The sequence below is a fragment of the Macaca nemestrina genome, chromosome 16 (assembly GCF_043159975.1).
Source record: "Macaca nemestrina isolate mMacNem1 chromosome 16, mMacNem.hap1, whole genome shotgun sequence".
Classification (NCBI taxonomy): Eukaryota; Metazoa; Chordata; class Mammalia; order Primates; family Cercopithecidae; genus Macaca; species Macaca nemestrina.
Window position 1 is genome coordinate 93,801,003 of NC_092140.1, and position 24,475 is coordinate 93,825,477.

General features: G+C 37.1%; 1 protein-coding gene across 5 annotated transcripts in view; it reads right to left on the reverse strand.

Annotated features, from left to right (window-relative positions):
• LOC139359138 (PDS5 cohesin associated factor B) overlaps positions 1–24,475 on the reverse strand; it is a 189,756-nt gene that overhangs the window by 122,809 nt on the left and 42,472 nt on the right. For all 5 annotated transcript variants that reach the window (XM_071081479.1, XM_071081480.1, XM_071081481.1 and 2 more), the window contains exons 2-3: positions 6,077–6,203; positions 2,942–3,145 (exon numbers count right to left, since the gene is read on the reverse strand). In XM_071081479.1, the coding sequence (XP_070937580.1) occupies positions 2,942–3,145; positions 6,077–6,184 (312 nt within the window). In that variant the 5' untranslated portion in view covers positions 6,185–6,203. The remainder of the gene's footprint in view (positions 1–2,941; positions 3,146–6,076; positions 6,204–24,475) is intronic.

Sequence of the window (24,475 nt, forward strand, 5' to 3'; positions counted from 1 at the left end):
AGCAACCCCATTATTGGGTATATACCCAAAGGAATATAAATCATTCTACCATAAAGACACATGTATGCGTATGTTCATAGCAGCAGTATTCACAATAGTAAAGACATGGAATCAACCTAAATGCCAATCAACAGTAGAATAGATAAAGAAAATATTCCATATACACCATGGAATATTATACAGCCATAAAAAAGAATGAGATCATGTCCTGTGCAGCAACATGGATGCCACTGGAAGCCATTATCCTAAGCAAACAAACACAGGAAGAGAAAACCAAATAGCGCATGTTCTCATTTATCATTGGGAACTAAACATTCAGTACATATGAACACAAAGAAGAGAATAGACACCAGCATCTTCTTGAGGGTGGAGGGTGGTAGGAGGGTGAGGATCGGAAAACTACCTATGGGGAACCATACTTATACCTGGGTGACAAAATAATCTGTACACCAAACCCTCATGACATGCAATTTACCTACATAACAAACCTGCAAATGTACCCTTGAACCTAAAATAAAATTAAAAAAAAAAAAAAAAAGATTACTTAAAACAAGTTACTTTAATAGCAATACTGTGGAAAATATGTTCTCTATGAATGAACCCTTGCTGGATTGCTGAAAGAGTATACATGCCATATGGACTCTATGTGGCGACGGAAAGACAACAGTCACTTATAACCTCACCAATTACTGCCTAAACATGAAGCCAACTGTATAAAAGGGGTTTGCTGATGACAACAACAAACTGAAAGTGGAAAAGTAAGGCTCAAATATCACAATTTTCTAACATGCATACAACACTACTATAGACAAAATACATACACATATATATGAACCTGACGCTGATCAAAACGAAGTGAAATCTCCTAAATATTTAGAAAGCACCCTCAAAGTCAATAATTTTTAAGTACTGTCCTCCAAAAAGAAAAAAGAAGCATTTAGAATAAGACTCAAAAATTCATAAGAAAAACCAAATACTTACAATTTTTCAGCTAGGGAATAATGCAAAAAGACCCTAATTTCAGCTCTTTTACAGTCTTTTCATAAATTGTCCCGTTACAAACAGAACAGATATGTAGCTATTCTTTAGGGAGAACTTTTCGTTACCCCCAAAGCCCTGAAATAGGTCCTTGATTATGCAAACTGAAAGATCCCCAAGAGAGGCAAGTTAGACTTCCTCCTCATGAGAATGCCAACAAGACATCTAGTACGGGAAAGCCACAGCCACCATCAAACAAATGGAATCATTCCTTAAACCGATTAAGCATCTCCATATGAGAAATTCACATTTAGAAATCAAGCTAGTACCTGGATATACAATTACATGGACCAGCCAATCTTACAATTCAATTCCACCTTTAAATGACAAATATTGCCCTCTACCTCCCTCATCCTAAGATTCTTTTACCAATCAAAATTTAAAACAAGCATGCCCAAAACAGGTTGCACATTCTCTACCTGAATTTTGGTAGATTTGATCAAATAAGCACATTCCTCACTTCAATTATCAAGAACTCCATGAGTCTAAGAACCATGCCTGGGTTTTTTCACCACTGTAAATCCAGCTCCTGACACATAAGTAACAGCAAGACTTATTAAGTGAAATAAACATAAATTGTCTGCCATTTTTTCACACTGTGGATTAATAATCTTTCTATGGACTCATTTTCTAATCCATAGTTTCCACAATTTTTTTTTTCTTTCTGAGAGTCTCGCTGTGTCGGCCAGACTGGAGTGCAGTGGCACAATCACTGCATCCTCCACCTCCCAGGTTCAAGTGATTCTCCTGTCTCAGCCTCCACAGCAGCTGGGGTTACACGCATGTGCCACCACACCTGGCTAATCTTTGTATTGTGAGTAGAGACAAGGTTTCACCATGTTGGTCAGGCTGGTTTCCAACTCCTGACCTCAGGTGATCCACCTACTTCAGCTTCCCAAAGTACTGGGATTACAGGTGTGAGCCACCACACCCGGCCTCCACAATTATCTTTTATTGTTGCTGTTTTTAATTCCTACCTGACCTGACTTATAAACATTCAGTATCTTTTGCACGATTCCAATTACTTCATGTTTTCTACCAGCATTTTCCTAAAAAGATTACTCGTGCTATTCCCCTTCTCATCTTTTAAAGATTTGCACTTACATAGTTTTACTTACAACTACTGTAACCAAGAAATACATGCCTTTTGTATCTTTCCATTAAAACTTTGTTCACTGATTTTTTTTTTTTTTTTTTAAATAGAGACAGGGTCTCACTCAGCTCAGACTGGAATGCAGTGGTGCTGTTTAGGCTCACTGCAATCTCCGCCCCCTGGGGGCTCAAGCACTCCTCCCACCTCAGCCTCCCAGGTAGTTAGGGGATTACAAGTGTACAGCACCACACAAGGCTTTTTGTTTGTTTGTTTGTTTTTTAAGTAGAGGCAAGGCCTTGCTATGTTGCCCAAGCTGGTCTCAAACCCATGAACTCAAGTAATCTTCCTGCCTCAGCCTCCCAAAGTACTGGGATTACAGGCCTGAGTCACTGCGCCTGGCCTGCATTTTCTTCATAACAATTTATATCACACCTTCCATTAAATAAATTAGGATTATATATTACAAACTCATGTTTATACTAGGTATTGTCTTTTAAATAATGGCCATGGTCTTCAATATGGATTTTCGAAAGTAAAAAGGAATTGCCTCCAAAATTATAATGAAAGAAACAGAGCTAATGATAACATAATATAAAAAAAAGTATACACTGTTTTAATCTACTTCTTAACCTCAAGACCAGAGAGTTTTTCAAAAATATGTTCTAAAAAAAACCATAAGTTTAGCAAAAGATTACTGTAGCTAATGTCAAAGTGTCCAAGGAAATCATCTAAATACCTTAACTCCTATTTTAGCTAGAAAGATAAATCAAAGTATCAGTCAATCTTGGAGTTATTTAAATCAGTACTTGCCTTTAGTTTATCAGGGGATGTGTAAGGAGCTTCAGGAGCATAAATCCTGAAAATATCAGCAAGGCAGCAGGCCACCAGTAAGCGAACATCTTTATCAGGATGCTTGAGAAAAAAATCTGAAGCAAGATGTAAAGCTAGGTTTAAATAAAGCTCCTTTTCTTCTTCAGAGTCCTGGTCCATATCCATAAAAGTTTTCACAACCATCTATACAAAAATAAAAAAATCAAATAATGAAATGTTCCATGTAAAACTACAGCCATGTGAAATAAAGGTCATATTAATTGCTAAGGTTAACTTCAAATGAATATACTTTCATTTTTCTGCAGAAAGTCTCTACTTGAGAGAACACAATCCTCCTAAAACTACAAAGTAAACTTTAAAATATTTACTAAAATATTTTTTCATTTACCCAAAATATCTGCTAACCAGATTTTTAAAGTTTAAATTGCCCTTATGTAGTAGTCATCATTGGAAGAATTCCAACAGAATATTTGTGGAAACTTCTGGTCTCACTTGTACAACTGGACTAAAAGGATAAGTCCTTAAGAATACCATCTTTTTTAAAAATAATATTTCTAATCCTTTCATGAGAAGAAAAAGTATATGCCTAAAGAAAACCCTAAGATGACAATTTAATTTTCCATTTAAGCCATTAAACCACTCCAGTCACATGGTTTTATTTAAGAAAGGATGTCAAAGATGCATCCCTAAACACTGAAAAGTTACTATGAAGTATCTACCATAGCATCCAACAAAATATTTCTTGTGCAGCAGTAAAAGAGAATATGATATGGATAATTCATTAATTCAGTGGCACATGTGAGTTAAGCCAAAGGAAGCTAAAAGAAATGGTTCTTTTTTCAAAAAGACTTCTATAAAAGGTGAATAGAAAATAGAATGGTACACCATGAATTCTGAGAAGAGCTTTCTCTGATTTCAAAATTAGTAATTACAATGATGATCTCAGTCTGCACTATTCCTACTTCAGATGAAACAAAATTGCCTAACTTGATAGGAACTGACATTTAAATACAACTCCAACGGAAAGGTGAGCATCCAGCATCCACTAGGTGGTGCTGCAAATACTAGGCAACAAGTGTGGCTGGCCACAAGGTATCAATGCTAAATGTCTTGGTCCTTTATGCAGCAAGGATTTCCACTTGCCATCCAGCTAGACTTCTGAATAATAAATGGCTCAATTTCTATTGAATTCTCAGAGAAGCTGTGGAAAACACTGTTCCTCACAGAGCAAACTCTCAGTTCTATTATGCCAGATACCAGAACCAACCCCATCTCTACAAAAACCAAAAGTAGACTAACGCTTCCAACCTTGTACTACATTTAGATTAAGGGTATGATGTCCAGGTCTTTTAACTTTTTTATTTTATCACTTTTAAGATTTATGCTTTGATTACCTATGTGTTTAGGAAAAACCACAAAGGGTAAAAAAGAACTGTGTGCATGGAACTGTTTATTTCTGTAGATCTCTTAACAAAAGATAAGAGATTAAACATATTTTGAATAAAATGTTACAGGAAAAAAATAAATTTTATAAACAGTGTCACCTTACATGTTAACAAATTGTTATATGTATAAAACTTACTTGGGTATTTGTATATATCATCCCACATAATTTTTTTATATTTTTCTAAGAAGGAGGACGCTAAAAATACGAAGTATAAATTACGAAAATAAATGAGAAAAGTGGATTGCTGCCAGACATAAATGTCTACAAAATAATGAAAGCCTATTACAAACACTAAATATGAGTACTCAGGCAATCATTCCAACAACAATAACCACAAAGTTTTGTTCAAGGTTCAGAAAATGGGAATTCCTCTCTACTGTCTACAACTCAAATACTGTTATATAACTCATTAATAACTCATGAGTCCTCCAAATTAGAAAAGAAATCTGAGAAAATAACATCTCTAAAAGACACTAATGCTAATCAGTTTAAGTGCAGGCTCTGAGTTCAAGATTAGTTTTTCAACAAACAACAGGAATGCTCATTTATTCTTAGTATAAACAAATATAAGGTAATAAATGTATTAGTTTCTCAAAAAATGCAACAGGTCAAGAGAAGGTAAATATATAGAAAATAAAGCATGTCATATATAGAAGGGATTTATAGCTTGACTATTCTTAATAAAATATACACCGGTTCCCAACTAGATAAAATATCCACCTATTAGTAAATTTAATCTGCTCAAAGATGATTTTCCTTTGAATAAACATCTGATGTCTGACAATCTAATACTTTGGGTATAAATATATATGCACAATATTAAGACTTTATGTGAAATTTATGACAGCATTAGCATCTTTTTCTCCTTATAAAAATTGCTATACACCATGTAGCAATAAAGAAGAGTATTTGTTTTTAAGGCCCTGGATCTTCAGTGATTAATTTAGGAACATTTTTCAGCCCTGACATCCAGGTAAATAACAATATATCAAGGAATATAAATATCTAGGTAGACACAACCTCGATCAGAAATGCTCAAAAATAAAAACCATCTAACTGATAGACCAACTTAACATTCTCCTTGGACACTATGCTCCTTTATCCATTTTAACAATTACAGAGATTACCGCCACCCTAAAGGAAAAGGTGAAAATATTATTCAAATACATATGAAGAGGCCCTAGCCTCATCCACAGAAGTTCACCAACAATCTTGATTCATTACTATATGTCAGAAGCAAAGGAAGAAGCTAAAAGTGAAGCCCTTTGACCTACTTTGAAAATAACTTATAAGTAGTACACAGCCTAATTACTCAGTATAAAGATTTAAAACTCCGTTAAAGTGGTTGTCTTTAGAAACCATATAGGAGAAAGGAGACAACTTTGTATAGACAATAAGGAATATGAGTATTGTAGACTTGTTCTTTATACCCAAATATGGAAGATCCTAGAAAATCTAAGCTTCACCTTTCTAACTGCTGTCCCATTAATCACAGCCAAATCCCCACTGTTCCTTATATACTCTATTCCCTTAGATCTTTTCTACGCCATTTGCTGCTTTGCTTTGCTTTTTCAAGTTACCCTAACAAGATCTATTATAGCCCCATGTGATTTCCACAAGGGACCTCTGCCCTACACAGATGTCCAAAAGAACATAATTTTACTTACCTTTAATCGTCTCACCATCTCCTCTTTAGATATTTTATCTGAGATTTCCTTGACCCCAGGCGGGTATGTAATTTTTCCATCATTGGTCCTAGTCTTTGAATGAGCCATGACAGAAATATTTCTACCCCTAAAACAAGAAAACTATTAGATGCAAACCAAAAAATAGATACAAACATTCTTAACAAACATAAATGGTAACCTTCCCCACCAACCAAAATTTATTGAACATTTCCCAAAATTATTTTTAGAAAACAAAACTTATTTTTACTTTCATTTCCTCAGTGGCAAGCTTTGTTATTTGCCCTAACCCTCCAACTAAAAATAATAATAGTAAGCTAGAGAAAAAGAATAAAAAATAAATACTTTTTAAAAGCACCACAAAGTACTCAAACTAAAACCTCAGAGAAAACAGGAATCCAGGGAAGTAAGTGGGAACAACTGGGACATTATAGCTACTTACACTCTGAAAGCATCTGTCAATTCTGACAAATGTGGGATTCAGTTTTGATGGTCTTATAGGGCCAGGGGAACAGAAGAGTATCTGCACCTATCAAGGCAGACAGTCAAAGAGGAAACTCTCCTGACATTAATGTAGGCCACCACCCTACCCAAAGAAGATATACCTGCAAAGGAGAAGGTAAACTAGAAATGAACACCTCCTTCCCCAGCCCCACCTGCCTAGAGGGAACCGCTGAGAAGGCTGCTTTGGTGCCAAACAGAGAAGGGCAACACGAATACAGGGAAGGAATAGGTAATTAGTTTTGGCCACGTGCCTGCACACTTGTTGGGGCTGACATGACCTAAGTGGCCCAGAGAATCTCAAAACATGCACCCAAGAGACTCCCGGTTAATACAGTCGCAAGCACCTAACATAAGTAAATCCAAGTCCTGCCTAGAGAAGGGTGCCTTCATCCTAAATATCAAAGAATCCCCACTATGATGTTTCTAGAACAATGAGCAGTATCAAGTCAAAAATAACCAAGCAACTATGAGGGAGAACCAGCAGAAATACCAGATAACAGAAACAGACTCACAATTTTTGATAGTATAACTATCAAAGATTGTAGAACTATTATAATCTTAAAGAAATAAAAGACAATTCCAAAAATATCTACAGGAAACAAAAAAAATTATAAAGACTAAACTAGAAGATTTTTTAAAAATAGAACTTCTAAAAATGAAAAAATACAATTACTGAAATTGAAAACTCAACAGGTCAATGTATTCGCAGATATGAAAAACCATTAATGGCCAGGTGGGACTGTTCACGCCTGTAATCCCAGCACTTTTGGAAGCTGAGGCAGGCAGATCACTTGAGCTCCAAAGTTTAAGACCAGCCTGGGCAACATGGCAAAACTCTATCTCTACAAAAAATACAAAAATCAGCCAGGCGTGGTGGCACACCCCTGTAGTCCCAGATACTCAGGAGGCTGCAGTAGAACTGCTTGAACTCAGGAGGTGGTGGCTGCAGTGAGCTGAGATTGCGCCACTGCATTCCACCTGCATCAAAAAAAAAAAAAAAAAAAAAAAAAATGAAGTGAAAGAAAGGTCAGAAGAAATTATCCGGAGTGCAACACAGTGAAACATACAACTGAAATACCTAAGGATAGAAAGGCCTAAATGTAGCCTACAATTCACGGAAGTTATAGAGGGAGAAGAATGAGAAATTCATTCATGGGATTCATGAGAGTACCAGAAGGACTAGATTGAAGCAGAGGTCAAATACCTACAGAGAATATCATAAAATACCAACCTACAACATCACACACCGGGACCTATCATGGGGAGGGGGGAGGGGGGAGGGATTGCATTGGGAGTTATACCTGATGTAAATGACGGGTTGACGGGTGCTGACGAGTTGATGGGTGCAGCACACCAACATGGCACAAGTATACATATCTAACAAACCTGCACGTTATGCACATGTACCCTAGAACTTAAAGTATAATAATAATAAAAAAAAAAAGAAAAAAAAAAATACCAACCTACAAATTCAGTAAGCCCAACAGGATTAAATTTAAAATAATCATAACTCCAGAAAACAAATAAAATTTAGAGCACACACAGTACCTTGAAAGGAATAGCATATAAACTAACAGGTGACTTCTCAACATCAACAACATAAGCCAGAAGACAGCAAAATGTTATCTTCAAAGCGGAGAAAGAATATAATTGCAAATCTAAAGTTTACAACCAAGGAGTATAATTTTTAAGTACAGAGTAAAACAAGGACAAATTAGCCAAATGAAAACTAAGAGGTGTATTTATATATAAAGTACCTACAACATTGTTTAGCACACACTAAGTACTATATGTGTATGTAATATACACAATCAGGTTAAAAGAAAAAGATTTTAAATTTCAATATAAACACCTTAAAAGACAACGAAAAATGTGGATACATGTTGAAAGTAAAAGGATGGAAAAATATGTCATGCAAACACTAAAACCAGTTAAGCTAAACATCAAGTTAAAAAAAAAAAAAGATAAATAGGCCCCAGATTCACTCTGTGATATTTACTCAATAGAAACGTATAGTTTGTCCACCATAAGACATATAAAAAAATGTTCACAGCAATACCATTCAGTTGCCAAAACAGAAAACACAATGACCATCAACACTAGAATTAATAGCAACTTGTAGTATAGTCACACAATGGGAGCAAAAAAAAAAAAAAAAAAACCAGCCATGAGAGTGAATAAACCATTGCCTCACACAATAATACGGATTAACATTACAAACATCTGGATGGGCATGATGGTTCACACCTGTAATCCCAGCATTTGGGAAGGCTAAGGCAGGTGGATCACTTGAGCCCAGGAGTTCAAGAACAGCCTGGGCAATACCGTGAGACCTCAACTTTACAAAAAATAAAGATAAATTAGCCAAGCCTGGTGGTGTGCACCTGTGGTCCCAGCTACCCGGGAAGCTGAGGTGAAAATCCTGCTTAAGCCCAGGAAGTCAAAGCCACAGTAAGCCAAGATCACACCACTGCACTCAAGCTTGAGTGACAGAGCAGACACCGTCTCAACACACACCACACACCCACACACGCAGCACCCACACACACACACACCAAAGTGAAAGAAGCCAGACAAAAAACACTACATAAGAGTATGATTACATTTTTATAAGCTCAAAAACAGAGAAACCTAATCTATGATGGTAAAAGTCAGGACAGTGATGTTTTGGGGGACAAACGTTAACGGAAGGAGGGGTGAAAAGACACTTCGGAGATGCTAGTTACACAAGTATTTTCACTTTGTGTAAAGTCATAGAGCTAAAGACATAGTTTTGCACTTTTCTGAATGTATGTTACACTTCAACAAAAAGTTTATAACAAAACAGATAACAAGAAAAGCTCCAGACATTTAAATTTTTTAAAGCACTTCTTAATAATCAATGAATCAAAAGAAAACAAGCGTAGGATCAACAAAGTCAAAAAATCACAGGCCAATCTTATAAATTTGATAATATAACATTTGAAAATGTAGATAAAACTGAGAAACTACACCTTATTACCAAAACTAACTCAAGAAAGAAAAAAAGAAAAAAGAAAAAAAGATTAAGAAAAAAAATCAATCAACAGATCTTTCCACAAGGAAAAATATCCAAGTCTAGATGGCTTTACTAGTGAGTCCTGCCAAATAAAGGAAGAAATATTTCCCATGTCATACAAATAGTTCCAAGAAATGAAAAACAAGGGAATCCTTCCCAACTAATTTTAAGCAACTAATTAGCATAACTCTGACAACAAAACCCAACAAGAACAATCACAGGCCAGGCACAATGGCTCCTGTCTGTGATCCCAGCACTTTGGGAGGCTGAGGCAGGAAGACTGCTTAAAGCCAGGAGTTCAATACCAGTCAGGGCAACAAAGCGAGACCTTGCCTCTACAAAAAAATTAAAATGAATAAAAAATTAGCCAAGCTGAGGTGACAGGATCACTCGAGCCCAGGAGTTCAAGAATGCAGTGAGCTATGAGTGCGCCACTGCACTCCAGCCTAGACAACAGAGTGAGAGTCCATATCTGAAACAAGGAAAACAGAAAAGAACAATCACAGAAAATAAATCACAGACAAATCTTAATCATAAATGCAAAACTCCTAAACAAAACATTAGGAAACCAAATGCAGCAATATATTCTTAAGTGTTTATCCTGGGAAGGCAAGGTTAAATTCATCACAGCAACAGGCTTAAAAAGAAAATCACATTTAAATTATATACTAAACTGATTTTTTTCAAATCTCAATAAATTAAGAAAAATTTGGTAAAATTCAACAACTCATGACTGTAAAACAAAAACGAAACAAGAAACAAGTTTAGTAAACTAAGAACTGGGTGAAAGTTTCCTTTATCTGAGAAGAGTAGGGTGCTATAAACATCCTACAGCATAAATAATGTTTATTGACAATCCACTGAAAGCTTTGTGTTCAGGAACTACAGGAACATACCTACTATCGTCACTTTTTTTAAAATTTGACACTGCAATAAAGATGCTAATCAACAAAGAAGGTGAAGAAAAAGAAATAAAGAGTATAAGGATTTAAAATGAACCAGTCATTATTCACAGATGATATGTTTATGTACATAAAAACTTCAAAAGGATTTACAGATAAAACATGTGAATTATTAAGACTGAGTTTAGCAAGGATGAAAAGTAAAAACATCAATATATAGATGTTCCTCAACTTACAATAAGGTTAGGTCCCAATAAACCCACTGTAAATTTAAAATATCATTAAGCCAAAAGTGCATTTCTATCATATGTCAAGAAGCATACCAAATGTGTACTGCTTTCACACCATCATAAAGTCAAAAAATTGTAAGCCAAACCATCATAAGTCAGGGACATCCAGAACAAGCATAAGTCACCAACAGGTAACAACAGGTAACACAAATACTTAATGGTAAAAGACTAAATGCTTCCCCTTTAAGATCAGAAACAAAGAAAGGATGTCTACTCCCAGCACTTTTATTCAACATAATGCTAGAAGCCCTAGACAGCACACAAAGAAACAGAAAATAAAAAGCATACATATTGGAAAAGAAACTGCCCCTACATCCAGACAACATGATTGTCTACACAGAAGATGCCAAAGGAATCTACAAAAAATAAACTACTAGTTAGTTCATCAAGGTTGCAGGATACAAGATTAACATCCAAAAATCTGTGTTCCTCCCGTACACAGTCATACATCACTTAATGATGGGGTACATTCTGATAGGTATGTTATTGGGAAATTTTATTGCTGTGCCAACATCATACAGTGTACTTACACAAACCTAAATGGAACAGACTACTACATACCTAGGCTATATGGTATGGCCTATTGCTCCAAGGCTACAAACCTGTACAGCATGTTACTGTACTGAACACTGTAAGCAACCATAACACAATGGTAAGTATTTGTGTATCTAAATATATCTAAACATAGAAAAGGTACAGTACAAATACAGTATTGTAAGTTTATGGAACCACCATTATATGCAGTCCGTCACTGACAGAAAAGTTGTGTGGTACGCAACTGTACATGAAAAAAAGTGGTAGGGATGATGGTTAGGAAAGAACAGAGAGAGGCCGGGCGCGGTGGCTCAAGCCTGTAATCCCAGCACTTTGGGAGGCCGAGATGGGCGGATCACGAGGTCAGGAGATCAAGACCATCCTGGCTAACACGGTGAAACCCCGTCTCTACTAAGAAATACAAAAAAATAGCCGGGCGAGGTGGCGGGCGCCTGTAGTCCCAGCTACTCGGGAGGCTGAGGCCGGAGAATGGCGTGAACCCGGGAGGCGGAGCTTGCAGTGAGCTGAGATCCGGCCACTGCACTCCAGCCTGGGCTACAGAGCGAGACTCCGTCTCAAAAAAAAATAAAATAAAAAAATAAAAAAAAGGAAAGAACAGAGAGAATACAATAAAAAGTTCAGAAGACACTTCCATATCTATGTCTTTTAAAAAGGACACTGTACCTATATTTCACACCATACGCAAAATGAATTCCAGGTACAGTAACAACCTAAATATAGAGGCAAAGTGTTAAAAGCTTTTAGAATATGATACAAGAGAATAGCTGCATGACTTCAGGTTAGGAAAAACACTATCTAGCAAGAACCAAGTTCATAGTTACATTCCTTCAACCAAAGAAGATACTCAGCAAATGCCTAGGACAAAGCACTCCAGGGAAAGATTGATAAATTTGATAGGCTTCTCTTCCACTGAGTCTGGAGTGGAAGAAAGTCTCTCTGCCTTATCTCAGAGACAAAAGCTGTTCATCATTCATAAAAACAAATACATGAATATGGCCACAGACCACAGAGTGACCCTGTAAAATATACTCATCCATGTAGTCAAAAATTCATCAAGCACCTCATATGCAGAACACAACAGCAGAAACTACAGAGCAAAACGAGTAAAATGGGTCTCAAAATCCATGAAGAGAAACAGACATTCCCCTAAATAAGTGAATCACAGTTGATTCTGAAATTATCCTAACAGAAATAAACAACAAGCTTGGGAAAAATAAGACTGAAAGAAACACCACTTCTGTTAAGTGGACAGGGGTAAAGTTGTAATAATATAGAGAATAAAAAGACAGAAAAAAAATTCTGAATAAATCTCAGAGAGCAAATTTCAGTTACTGTCCCAGAAGTGTGACTGAAGGAGAAGGTGGAAGGAAGTAAAAGGAGCTAAGACGGAAAAAATAAGAGATAATAAAGAGGGAGGTTATTCAATTTGCACTTCAGTCTTATAAACAGCATTGTAAGGAAAGGTTTGAAACACCTCTGTGAATATACACAGGTTGTTTTTCCTCCAAGTAAAACATACTGGCCCTTGTCTACTAAGCAAACTCTATAGACCTTAAAGTCTCATTTTAACTTTTCCTGACCTCAATCAGGCAGGGCTAGGCTCCTCCCCTACAGCTAGTCACACTTTGAATCTACTACTATTAGCACTGATCACATTGTATCTATTGTACTTATTTCTGCCTTTGTCTCTCCCACTAGACTGTAAGCTCCTTAAGAAAAGTAGAGTATAACATTTACGCTAGCATCTATCACATATAATAGCTACTATTAGTAGTAGGCACTCAGGAAATACTGAATGAATGACCAGAACTATTCAAAGAAATTACGGTTACAACAAAAAGTAGAGCTAGACATAGGAGAAATTAAAATTAGTTAGAAAACTACTGCAAAATTCCAAGAAAGAAGTAACGAGGAACTGACTGTAGGCAATGACTACAAAACAAGAAAATGATTCAAAGACTTATGAATGATTATACCAGAGAAGCAGAAGATGATTATAAGATTCAAAACCTTTGTTCCTAGAAAGCCATTTATTTAAATATTTATTGAGAATTTACTTGGTGCGATATACTAAGTACTAAGGACGCAATGATGAGCAAATGTACAAGAAAGAGCTCTGCCCTCATTGTAATGGAGATGGGGGAAGCCCCAGAGAGAGATTAAGTCTTGAGAGAAATAAACTTTGCTCTAGAAGGCAACTGTAGATTATACATCTAAAGTTCCAGAAAAAAGGTCTAAAATGAGAAAATATTTTAGAACCATTTATTGTTCATGCTTTATGGGTTTACAAGAGGAGTAAAGAAAATGAGTAGGGTGAGCTGAGATACCAACACTAAACCTTAATGAAATACCTATAGTGATTGGGGTGGTGGGAGCCCACAGGGGAGATAAAGAAGGAAAACAGAAGAAAGTCAAGAAAACGACTTTAGAAAAATTAGAGTAAATGTTACAAAAATCTAGGGAAAAAATGTTTGAAAATGAAGGGGTGATATATAGTGATACAACAAAAACCTAGGCAAAAAAAGTTTGAAGATGGAGGGGTGATATATAGTGATGATTACCCTTGGTGAAAACATACAAAATGACCTCAGCAAATACTCTCTTGAACTTGACAGGATGACCTTTGAGAAAAAAGTGTCCAGAAAATGATGGGAATGAATACCAAATTACGAGATAAGAAAAAGGTGAAAAGAAAAAAGAGGAAGCAGAAAAGGAGCAATGCAGAAGAAGAGGGTATCATTAAGTCAATGAAAAACAGGTATTGATACAGAGTTGCTCCTTAAACAGAAAGTCAAATAAATGATCTGACATATAATAGTTCCCTTCATCTTTGGGGAATCTCAACTATTCACCATTAAGGTAGAGTAAACAAAAAATGAAAAATAACTGCACTTCGAAAATAGTTATATAAAACTGACCTGTATCAGACTCCATTTTATAAACTATGGTACATTACAGAACAATGTGCTGATTTATCAATTTCTCCATTTAAAAAATACAAACTTTAAATTTACCACCATTTTACAGTAAAACTGTAACCTAGAATTTCCCTTCTTTCAAAGGGTTATTTGAAACAAGCATTTTCAGAAAACAGTTCAGTTCAAAAATTATATGTATATTATTATATTTACATTTTTATGTTCAGTATGAACAGTAAGCATAAGAAAATATTCTAATACTAGGCCACGCACAGTGGCTCACACCTGTAATCTCAGCACTTTGGGAGGCCAAAGTGGGCAGATCACCTGAGGTCAGGAGTTCGAGACCAGCCAGGACAACACGGCGAAACCCCGTCTCTACTAAATATACAAATATTAGCTGGGCATGGTGGCGCATGCCTGTAGTCCCAGATACTCAGGAGGCTGAGGCCGGAGACTCACTTGAACCCGGGAGGTGGAGGTTGCAGTGAGCTGAGATCATGCCATTGCACTCCAGCCTAGGTGACAGAGCAAGATTCCATCTCAAAAAAAAAAAGAAAAGAAAATATTCTAATACTAAAGATTTTTTTTAAAGTTCAAATAAAATGATCATTAAAGGAAATATATGAGAATCTTTTAATCACACTGAGTACCAGGAAGAAAAATCAATGAAATATTCATTCTTTAATATTATCAGACGTAAATCAATATTCATAAATGTAACGAAACAAGAGACTGTAGTAAAAAACATGTAAGATATTTTCACTGAATGGAAAAGGAAAACAAAGTACTGACTAAAGAGCAAGAGCAGCCATAAAAATAAGCAATCCTATTTTTTAGTTGATTTAGGCATCCAAATCAACAAATAAAGACCAGCATCTGCCAGTTTCATGTTGATTTTTCTTAAAAATTCACAGTGTGACATTAAATTCACAGCCACAGAAATCAAATCAAATCACTACTAGAATCCGTACTTGGCCATGTTACTTAAAAGCTGTTTTTCCTTCTGGGATTTTACTCCAGGTTTGAGGCGGAATTCAAAGGAAAACATAAGATTTTGTGAAGAGTCTGATATAACTGCAGAAGGCAGTCTTCTCCACAACTGCTACCTCTTACAACCAGCAGATGGTGCCCTCCATAAAGACAACTCTTTAGTACACAATAATTAAACAGTCTAAAAAGTTAGGCTTATTCTTGTTGAGGGACAACAAAAAATCTAAAGGGAGTTTTTCCTAAGAGACAAGAGACTAAGTAAATTATGCTATTCTCCCCTAAGCATATAACTTGAAGGCCATATTTACATATTTTCCAATTGTTTAAACAAAAAGCTGCTTTTTTCAACATACAATTTTTTGACTAATCTACCATGCAGCTTGAATTAATCTTTATTAATTCAAAATCAGTGTATTTATGTTATTCCTTATTTGTTCTGATAAAACAGAGTAACGGTGAATACTTTAGGAAGTTCTTTTAGAAACTGGACCCTTTCTCTGAATACATATTTTTCCTAATGTTTATTTGTAAAGGGCAAACATGGTCACTTGCCTATATCATTTTTTAAGAACCATCAATGTTATGGACAGTAAAGTTTAACTGGCTCAAACAGAAAAGGAGCCCCAGGCCCTGGAATATCTCAACCTGCATCAGTTTCTAACAGCACAGAAAGTGTTCTGTTAAATCTCTTTCAAGTAATTATTGTATATTAATAGTGATAATATCTCTCATTTATTGAATGATTAGTATTTCTCTGGTCAGTAGTCAACTCAATATCCCATTGTGGGGGGTGGGGGAACAGATAAAATTACAAATTTTTCTATTCACGTCAAATCTCCAAAACACATTCTTGCACAACGACCCCCCCGCCCCCACTTAGACTGCTGCTTCTTCATTGAGAAAACAGAAGCGCCATGAAACAGAAACTTCCTCAGCCTCTTATCACCCAATTTACATGCCTATGTACATTTGCACCCATTCCCTCCCTTCTCTCCTTCCCCCTTCCTTCCTTCCCTCCCTCTTTCCTAATACCAGAAAGGAAATAGCCCTCCTCACATCAAAACACTAGCCCCTTCATAAGCACACAAAATCCCATCCTCTACTCAGAGACTTTTATTTGATTAGTTATCTCCTTTTCCCCCTGTACCAGCATCCTCTATGTCTACTAGATACTTTCTCTCAGCATTCAAATATATTCTGTTATTAGATGGATGGAAAGCATTCAGGCAGAAAGGGAAAGAAAATACAACATACCTGCTTAGACTACAAATACCTCCCCGGCCTCAGCTATTGTCCTCTATCCCAAATTACCTTCACAGACAAGCTTCTCAAAGAGTAATCTATACTATCTACTTTCAATTCCCATTCACTATCCATACTAATCTAGTCTAGCTTCCAAACAGTTCCCCACCCCCACACTCCGCCCCATCAGCAAAATCCTTTTGCTGCAGTCACTGTAGCAGATTGCAAAAAATGACAACAAATTTTTCCATTCCTTGTATCTACATCCTTACAATCTAACTTTGTTGCTCCTCCCATCAAGAAATAAAAGTGTTTTTTCAGACCTAGAATCTGAGATGGTGTTATGACTCTTTGGGCAACGGGACATTGAGAAGTTTAGTGTTTGTGCTCTGGGTTAGCTTACCTACTGCTCTTGGAATTCTGCTATGGAGATGTCAGCAACTCCAAGCTACCCCAATAGAATATTAGAACCTATATGCACAGAGGCACACTGTCCCAGCCGTGGTCATCATGAACAAGCCAGCCCTAGTCAAATCACCAGGTGACCAGAGGCACATCTTAGATGCATAAGCAACCCCAGCTAAAATCAGCTAAGCCTCGCCCAGATCAGTAGAACCACCCAGATAAGCCAAACCCAAATTGCCAATATACACAATTGGGAACAGTTTTTTCCAGTAATTAGGTCTTTGGGTAATTTGTTATGCAGTAAAAGCTAACTAAAAGTCATCAGTTGACCTCTAGGTTGCCAATCAAGTGAACACTTTTCTAACCCTTATTTTATTCATCTCGGCAGTATGATATACAGTTGACCACAGCCTCCTCCTTGAAACATTACTTTCCTTTTGTTTCTACTAGTAACACTTTGCCTTTTCCTGATTTTTTTCCTACCTTACTGGTTATTCCTGTCTCCTTTGTAGACTTCTCTTCTACTCAACCTCCAAATATCAGTAACTTATCAGAGCTCAATTCTCTTTTTACTGTTTATGTTTTTCTCCCAAGGCTATTGCCCTAAGCTTTCTTTTAATACCTACTCCATAAAGACCTCTCTTTTCAACTCTAGTCCGCATATACAACTGTCTACTTAACATTTCCACTTGGGTATTCTCAAAGATACTGTGAACTCAAGATACTCTAAACAAAATGTCTCCCAATTTTTTTCTCCCTCCAAAAAAAATCCTCATTCTTCATTCCTCTCCCTCTCCAGTGTGTGTTGCCTTCATGTACCCATTTCTTCCTCACAGTTTTCTGGGAATGAAGCTTGGCAATTCCCTTTCAACATTTACAATCAACAATCAAGTCCTATAAATGCTACCTTGCAAAATGTAAATGAAATCAACCCTTATTTAGCCATTACTTCACCACAACATAAATCTATGCCACATCCAATTCATTCTTCAGAGAGCAACCAGAATGATCCTAAGAAACTAATCTCTTCATATCACTGCCTTACTTAGAATTCTTAAATAGGTTCCCACTGCCCTTCGAATAAGTTCCAAATATACTAATCTGACCATTTGCTCATTACACTCCAGTCACATCTCTATTCCTTGAAGACACTAACCAAGATCCTTCTGTCTCAGGGTGTGCTATTCCTTCTGCTTCAGGAAACTTTTTCTCCTCTCTAGCCCTCATGCCTGGCTAACACTACTCTTTCAAGTCTCACCTGTCAATCAGGGAAGCTGTCCCAAATCTACTTAGTCTAAATAAAATCCCTACTACATGCTGTCACACCACCCCTACACTTTTCCTTCAAAGAATTTATCATAAATGTAAATATAAATTCTCTAATGTGTTTCCCCTTCTGAACTGCACACTATATGAGAAAAGTTTTAAGGATCCTAATTTGTTCATTGCTACACACCTAATGCATAACACAATGCTGGTTAAAAAGCAAAAGCTGAATAAATGTTCTTACTAAGATGAACTACATAATTGTGCCCATTTATAAATGAGAAAATTGAGGTTCAAAGAGGTTAAATAACTATGCTAAAGTTATCAACAACTAAACTTAAATTGAGCCACATCTGATTCCCAAAGCCTATGCCCTTAACCTAATGGTTTTCCATCTCTGGCACACTGTTGAATCCTCTAATAATCAGACCCAAACACTTCCATATGAAAAAAGCTCCATGAGGAAATTTACATACCAAGTTTAGTAACAAATGCCTTACCATTACAATATAGTGCCAATTCTGCCTACTATCCCTGTACACATTTCTGATACTTTATATACGTAAGCATGGCAGCTTTAATTTTTGAAAGACAGATCATGGTTTTCAAAGCTCTTTCATGCACACATTTTCCTTCAAAATTCTATGAAAGTGGGAATTATCCCTATTTTACAGAAATGAAGTTCAGAAAGCTGACGAACTTGCATACAGTCACCCTGTAGTAAGTGGCAGAGCAATGACAAGAGGTCAAGTTTTCTCGTTTTACTTCAGGCTCTTAAGGAACGCTGAATTGGAAATTAAGAGTCAGAATACTAGGCCAGGCGCCGTGGCTCACGCCTGTAATCCCAGCACTTTGGGAGGCCGAGGCAGGTGGATCACAAGGTCAGGAGATCTAAGACTATCCTGGCTAACACGGTGAAACCCTATCTCTACTAAAAATACAAAAAATTAGCCAGGCATGGTGGTGGGCGCCTGTAGCTACCTCCAGCTACTCTGAGGCAGGAGAATGGCGTGAACCCAGGAGGCGGAGCTTTCAGTGAGCAGATATCACGCCACTGCACTCCAGCCTGGGCAACAGAGCGAGACTGTCTCCAAAAAAAAAAAAAAAGAATCTGAATACTAGAAAATCTGAGCAAACTGAACAGAAACAAAAATGTTAGCCCATCCAGAAACTCAAGGGACAAAGATATTTTATAGCTTAGACGAGTACAATGGCACTAATTAATAAGACAGGCCAGGCAGGGCACAGTGGCTCACGCCTGTAATTCCAGCACTTTGGGAGGCCGAGGCAGGTGGGTCACGAGGTCAAGAAATCAAGACCATCCTGGCCAACATGGTGAAACCCCGTCTCTACTAAAAATACAAAAACTAGCTGGCGTGGTGGTGCATGCCTGTAATTCCAGCTACTTGGGAGGCTGAGGCAGGAGAATCACTTGAACCCGGAGGCAGAGGTTGCAGTGAGCCGAGATTGCACCACTGCACTCCAGCCTGGCACCAGAGCAAGACTCCGTCTTAAAAAAAAAAAAAAAAAAAAAAAAGCCAGGCATAGTGGCTCACACCTGTAATCCCAGCACTTTGGGAGGCCAAGGCAGAAGGGTCACTTGAGGGCAGGATTTCTAGACCAGCCTGGGCAATACAGTGAGACCTCCCCGATCTCTACCAAAAAAAAAAAAAAAATGTAATTGGCTGGACATGGTGGTGCGTGCCTGTAGTCCTAGCTTCTCAGGAGACTGAGGCAGGAGGATGGCTTGAGCCCAGGAGTTCAAAGCTACAGTGAGCTATGATCGAGTTACTGCACTCCAGCCTAGGTGACAGAGTAAGGCCTTGCCTCTTTTAAATAAATTTTAAAAAAAAAAAGGCAGTAAGAAGTATTGCTGAAGCTGTGAAGAAACTGGAACCCTCATATTTTGTGGGAATGTAAAATGCTGGAGCCATTTTTGGAAAACGTTTCACAGTATCTTAAAAGGTTAAATGTTGGCTGGGCGCGGTGGCTCACACCTGTAATCCCAACACTTTGGGAGGCTGAGGCGGGTGGATCACGAGGTGAGGAGTTAGAGACCAGCCTGGCCAAGATGGTGAAATCCCATCTCTACTAGAAATACAAAAATTAGCCAGGTGTGGTGGCGGGCGCCTGTAATCCCAGCTACTCAGGAGGCTGAGGCAAGACAATCCCTTGAACCCTGAAGGTGGAGGCTGTGGTAAGCCGAGATCGCATCACTACACTCTAGCCTGGGTGACAGAGTAAGACCCTGTTCTCAAAAAAAAAATAAAAAAAATAAAAAGTAAATGTAAATTTACCATATGACCCAGCAATTCCCCCTTCTAGGTGTCCATCCAAGAGAAAACCTATATCCACACAAAGACTTTTACCAGAATATTTATAGCAGTATTCATAATGCCCAAAAAGTATAAACAATCCAAATATCTATTAACTGGTGAATGGATAAACAAAATGATACTAATTGAAATAGAAAGGAAAAAAGTACTGAAACAAAAGTGAATCAACCAGATTCTGTGCATGTACATATACATGTGCACATATTGCTGAAGGTGTTATAAAAGAAATTGGGACCAGTTAATCTAAGGCTTTAAGTCTCTGATAAGGAGTTTGGTCATTATCATATAAGGCAGTTGTAATTTATTTTTCTTTCTTTTCTAAGAAATTTACAAAGAAATGAGATTTATATTTTAGAAAGAGAACTTCCAAAGACAAAGACATACCAGCAAGAACACAGGAAGACTGCGGGAATCTATGAGGGACTGAAAGAGGCTTGAAGCAGTAACAGGAAGCTCTGAACAACTGGAAGATAACACAAAAGTATTTGAAGAGAGGATATAGTAGAAAACAGAAGTATATAGTTTAGTAGGAGAATGAGGTTGAGACAGAAATCCATGACGCACTGCATAACACTACATTGTATCTTTTTAAGATGAAAATAAAATGGGCATAAAAGTATTGATACCTAAGGACCCAATGTACCATACTGTATACAGGGCAAATGAGAGTACAATTGTTAATTCTACCTAATTAAAGTAACATAGTATCCATAATGATAAATATTTAATAAATCTGCTTACAAAGTTATGTACCTTGTAGATAAAATAATAATGAGTAAACTGGGGGAGGGGTTATAAGAAAAATTAGGATGTCAAGTCGACCAAAAAGTTTAATTTGGTAAGTTTCTCAATAAATTTCCCTATAATGGGAAAAGCTTAACAAAATCATTATAGTACATAAACACTTGATATATTCCTCAAAGACATTAGTTTTGAGGGAATGCATATGGATTAATATTACTAAATCTAATCTAAATCTAGTCTCACTGATTACATCTACCTTATATGCTTCCTGGCTAAAATCAACAACTTTGTTTTGTGACACTGTTGTTCAAACACGGATAGCTGGTTGTGTTTTTGTTTCCTTAAATAGTTTTATTATGATATAATTCACATATCAAATAATTCATCTTTTAGAGTGTACGATTCAATAGTTTTAGATCTAATACATTTTTTGTGTAGAAATATATGTAACATAAAATCTACCATTTTTAAGTGTACAATTGAATGACATTACTTATATTTACAATATTGTGCAACCACTACCATTTCCAAAACGTTTTCATCAACCAAAACAGAAAGAAACTTGTAACCATTAAGCAATAACATCCCATGCCCTCTTTTCCCCAGCCCCTAGTAATTCTAATATACTATCTGTCTCTATGAATTTGCCTATCCCTAAGTGCCTCATGTAGGTAGAATCACAGTATTTGTCCTTTTCCGTCAAATTTCACTGAGTATATTTTAAGGTTTATCCCTGTTACAGCACATGTCAGAGCTTAAATTCTTTTGAGTAGCTGGGACTACAGGCGTGCGCCAGCACGCCTGGCTAGTTTTTTGTATTTTAGTAGAGACGGGGTTTCACCATGCTGGGCAGGATGGTCTTTATCTCCAAAACTCAAGATCCGCCCGCCTCAGCCTCCCAAAGTGCTGGGATTGCAGGTATGAGCCACCACACCCAGCCCAAAGCTTCAATTATTTTTATGACTGAATATTATATGTATATACCACATTTTGTTTATCCATTCTGCTGGTAGACACTTGGTTTCCATTCTCGGCTACTATGAACAATGCTGCAATAAACACGGCTGTACAAATACCCATTTAAGTCCCTGTTCAATTCTTTACAGTATACAGCTAGCAGTGGAATTGCTAAGTTTATGGTAACTTTATGTTTAGCTTTTTGAAGAACCACCAAACTTTTTCTCACAGCAGCAGTGAGCTACACCAGCAAATGAGGGCTCCAATTTTTCCACATCCTCTCCAAGTTATTTTTGGTTTTGTTTTGTTTCTTTATAGCCATCCTAGTAGGTGTGCAGTATAACCTCATTATGGTTTTGATTTTTATTTTCCTAATGATTAATGATGTTGAGTATCTTATGTGCTTACAGGTCATTTGTGTATCTTTGGAAAAATGTCTATTCAAGATCATTGCTCACTTTTAAATTAGGTTGTCTTTTTGTCATTGACTTGTAGGAGCTCTTTATATATTCTGGACATTAAATCCTTATTAGAGATAAATTTTGCAAAAATTTTCTTCTGTAGGTTATGTTTTCATTTTCTTGATAATATCCTTTGATGCAGAAAAGTTTTTAATTTTTATAAAGTCCAATATATATTTTTTATTGTTTGTGCTAATAAATTCAAGGTCATAAAATTCTACTCCCATATTTTCTTCTAAAAGTATATACGCCTAAATCTTATATTTACATCATCGATCATTTTGAGCTCATTTTTATCCGCTGTGTGAAGGAGAGGTCCAACTTAATTCTTTTGCATGTGGAAATCCAGTTGTCCCAGTGTCATCTATTGAAGATTATTCTTTCCCTCTTTGTTTTTAATAAGGATATTCTGGTTCCTCCTCTAGAAATTTTGATTCAGCGGGTGGGGGGAGAAGTTTCAGAATCTGCCATTTTTAAGGAATGTCTCAGACAATTCCTATGGTCAGACAAGTTTAGAAAACAGTTTAGAATACAACTTCAGGTGCTCAATTCGTATTGCAAAGAAGCCAAATAACTTTTTTTTTTCTTAAATCCTGGCTTTGCCTTTAGATGCATATTCCTAGCCTATACTATATCCAACTGACAACTTAGGTAAGAACTCCTAATTTTCACAAAAAATTGTCAACTTTACTACACCTTTGATCTCTAAAACATTGGGCTCTGCCAAAACAATACAATCAGACTTGCCACAATACAGACAGATCATTCATTCTTTCAACAACAAATATTTATTGAGCACCTATTATATCCCAGGTACTGTTGACTGGGGAATATAACAGTAGGAGAAAGCCAAAGATTATTGTTCTCATGGCATAGCTTATATTAAAGTTGAAGGAAAATAACAAATGTCAAGTGTGTGTTAGATAACGTAAAATGTTAAGAAAAATAGGGGCCAAGCGCCATGGCTCATGCCTGTAATCCTAACACTTTGGCAGGTCAAGGCGGGTGGACTGCTTGAGCCCAGGAGTTTGAGACCAGCCTGGGCAATACAATGAAATCCTACCACTACAAAAAATACGAAAAAAAATTAGTCCCAGATAATCGGGAGGCTGAGGTGAGAGGATCACCTGAGTCTAGGGATGTTGAGGTTACAGTGAGCCACGATCCCAACACTGCACCCCAGCCTGAGCAACAGAGTGAGACCCCATCTCAAAAAAACAAAAAAAGAGTCAATAGGGGTGGCCAGGTGTGGTGGCTCATGCCTGTAATCCCAACACTTTGGGAGGCCGAGGCAGCTGGATCACTTGAGACAGGAGTTCGAGACCAGCCTGGCCAACATGGTGAAACCATGTCTCCATAAAAACACTACAAAAATTAGCCGGCCATGGTGGCGCATGCCTGTAATCTCAGCTACTCGGGAGGCTGAGGCAGGAGAATGGCTTGAATCCAGGAGGCAGAGGTTACAGTGAGCCGAAATTGCACCACTGCACTCCAGCCTGGACAACAGAGTGAGACTCCGTCTGAGGAAAAAAACAAAAAAAAGACTAAGTAGGGGAGGGAGCTGTTTTACCTTGCAAAGACTGGAAAGGACTCTATGACCAGGTGACATTTGAGCGGAAACCTGAAAAAGAATGATGATAAACCATGCAAATACCTGAGGGAAGAATATTCAACACAGAGTGAGGCCCAGAGATTTTAACCCTGCACTATCTACTACCCAACTACTATCAAAGAAGGCCAGAGAACAATTACATTTCTGAAGGATTTTTTA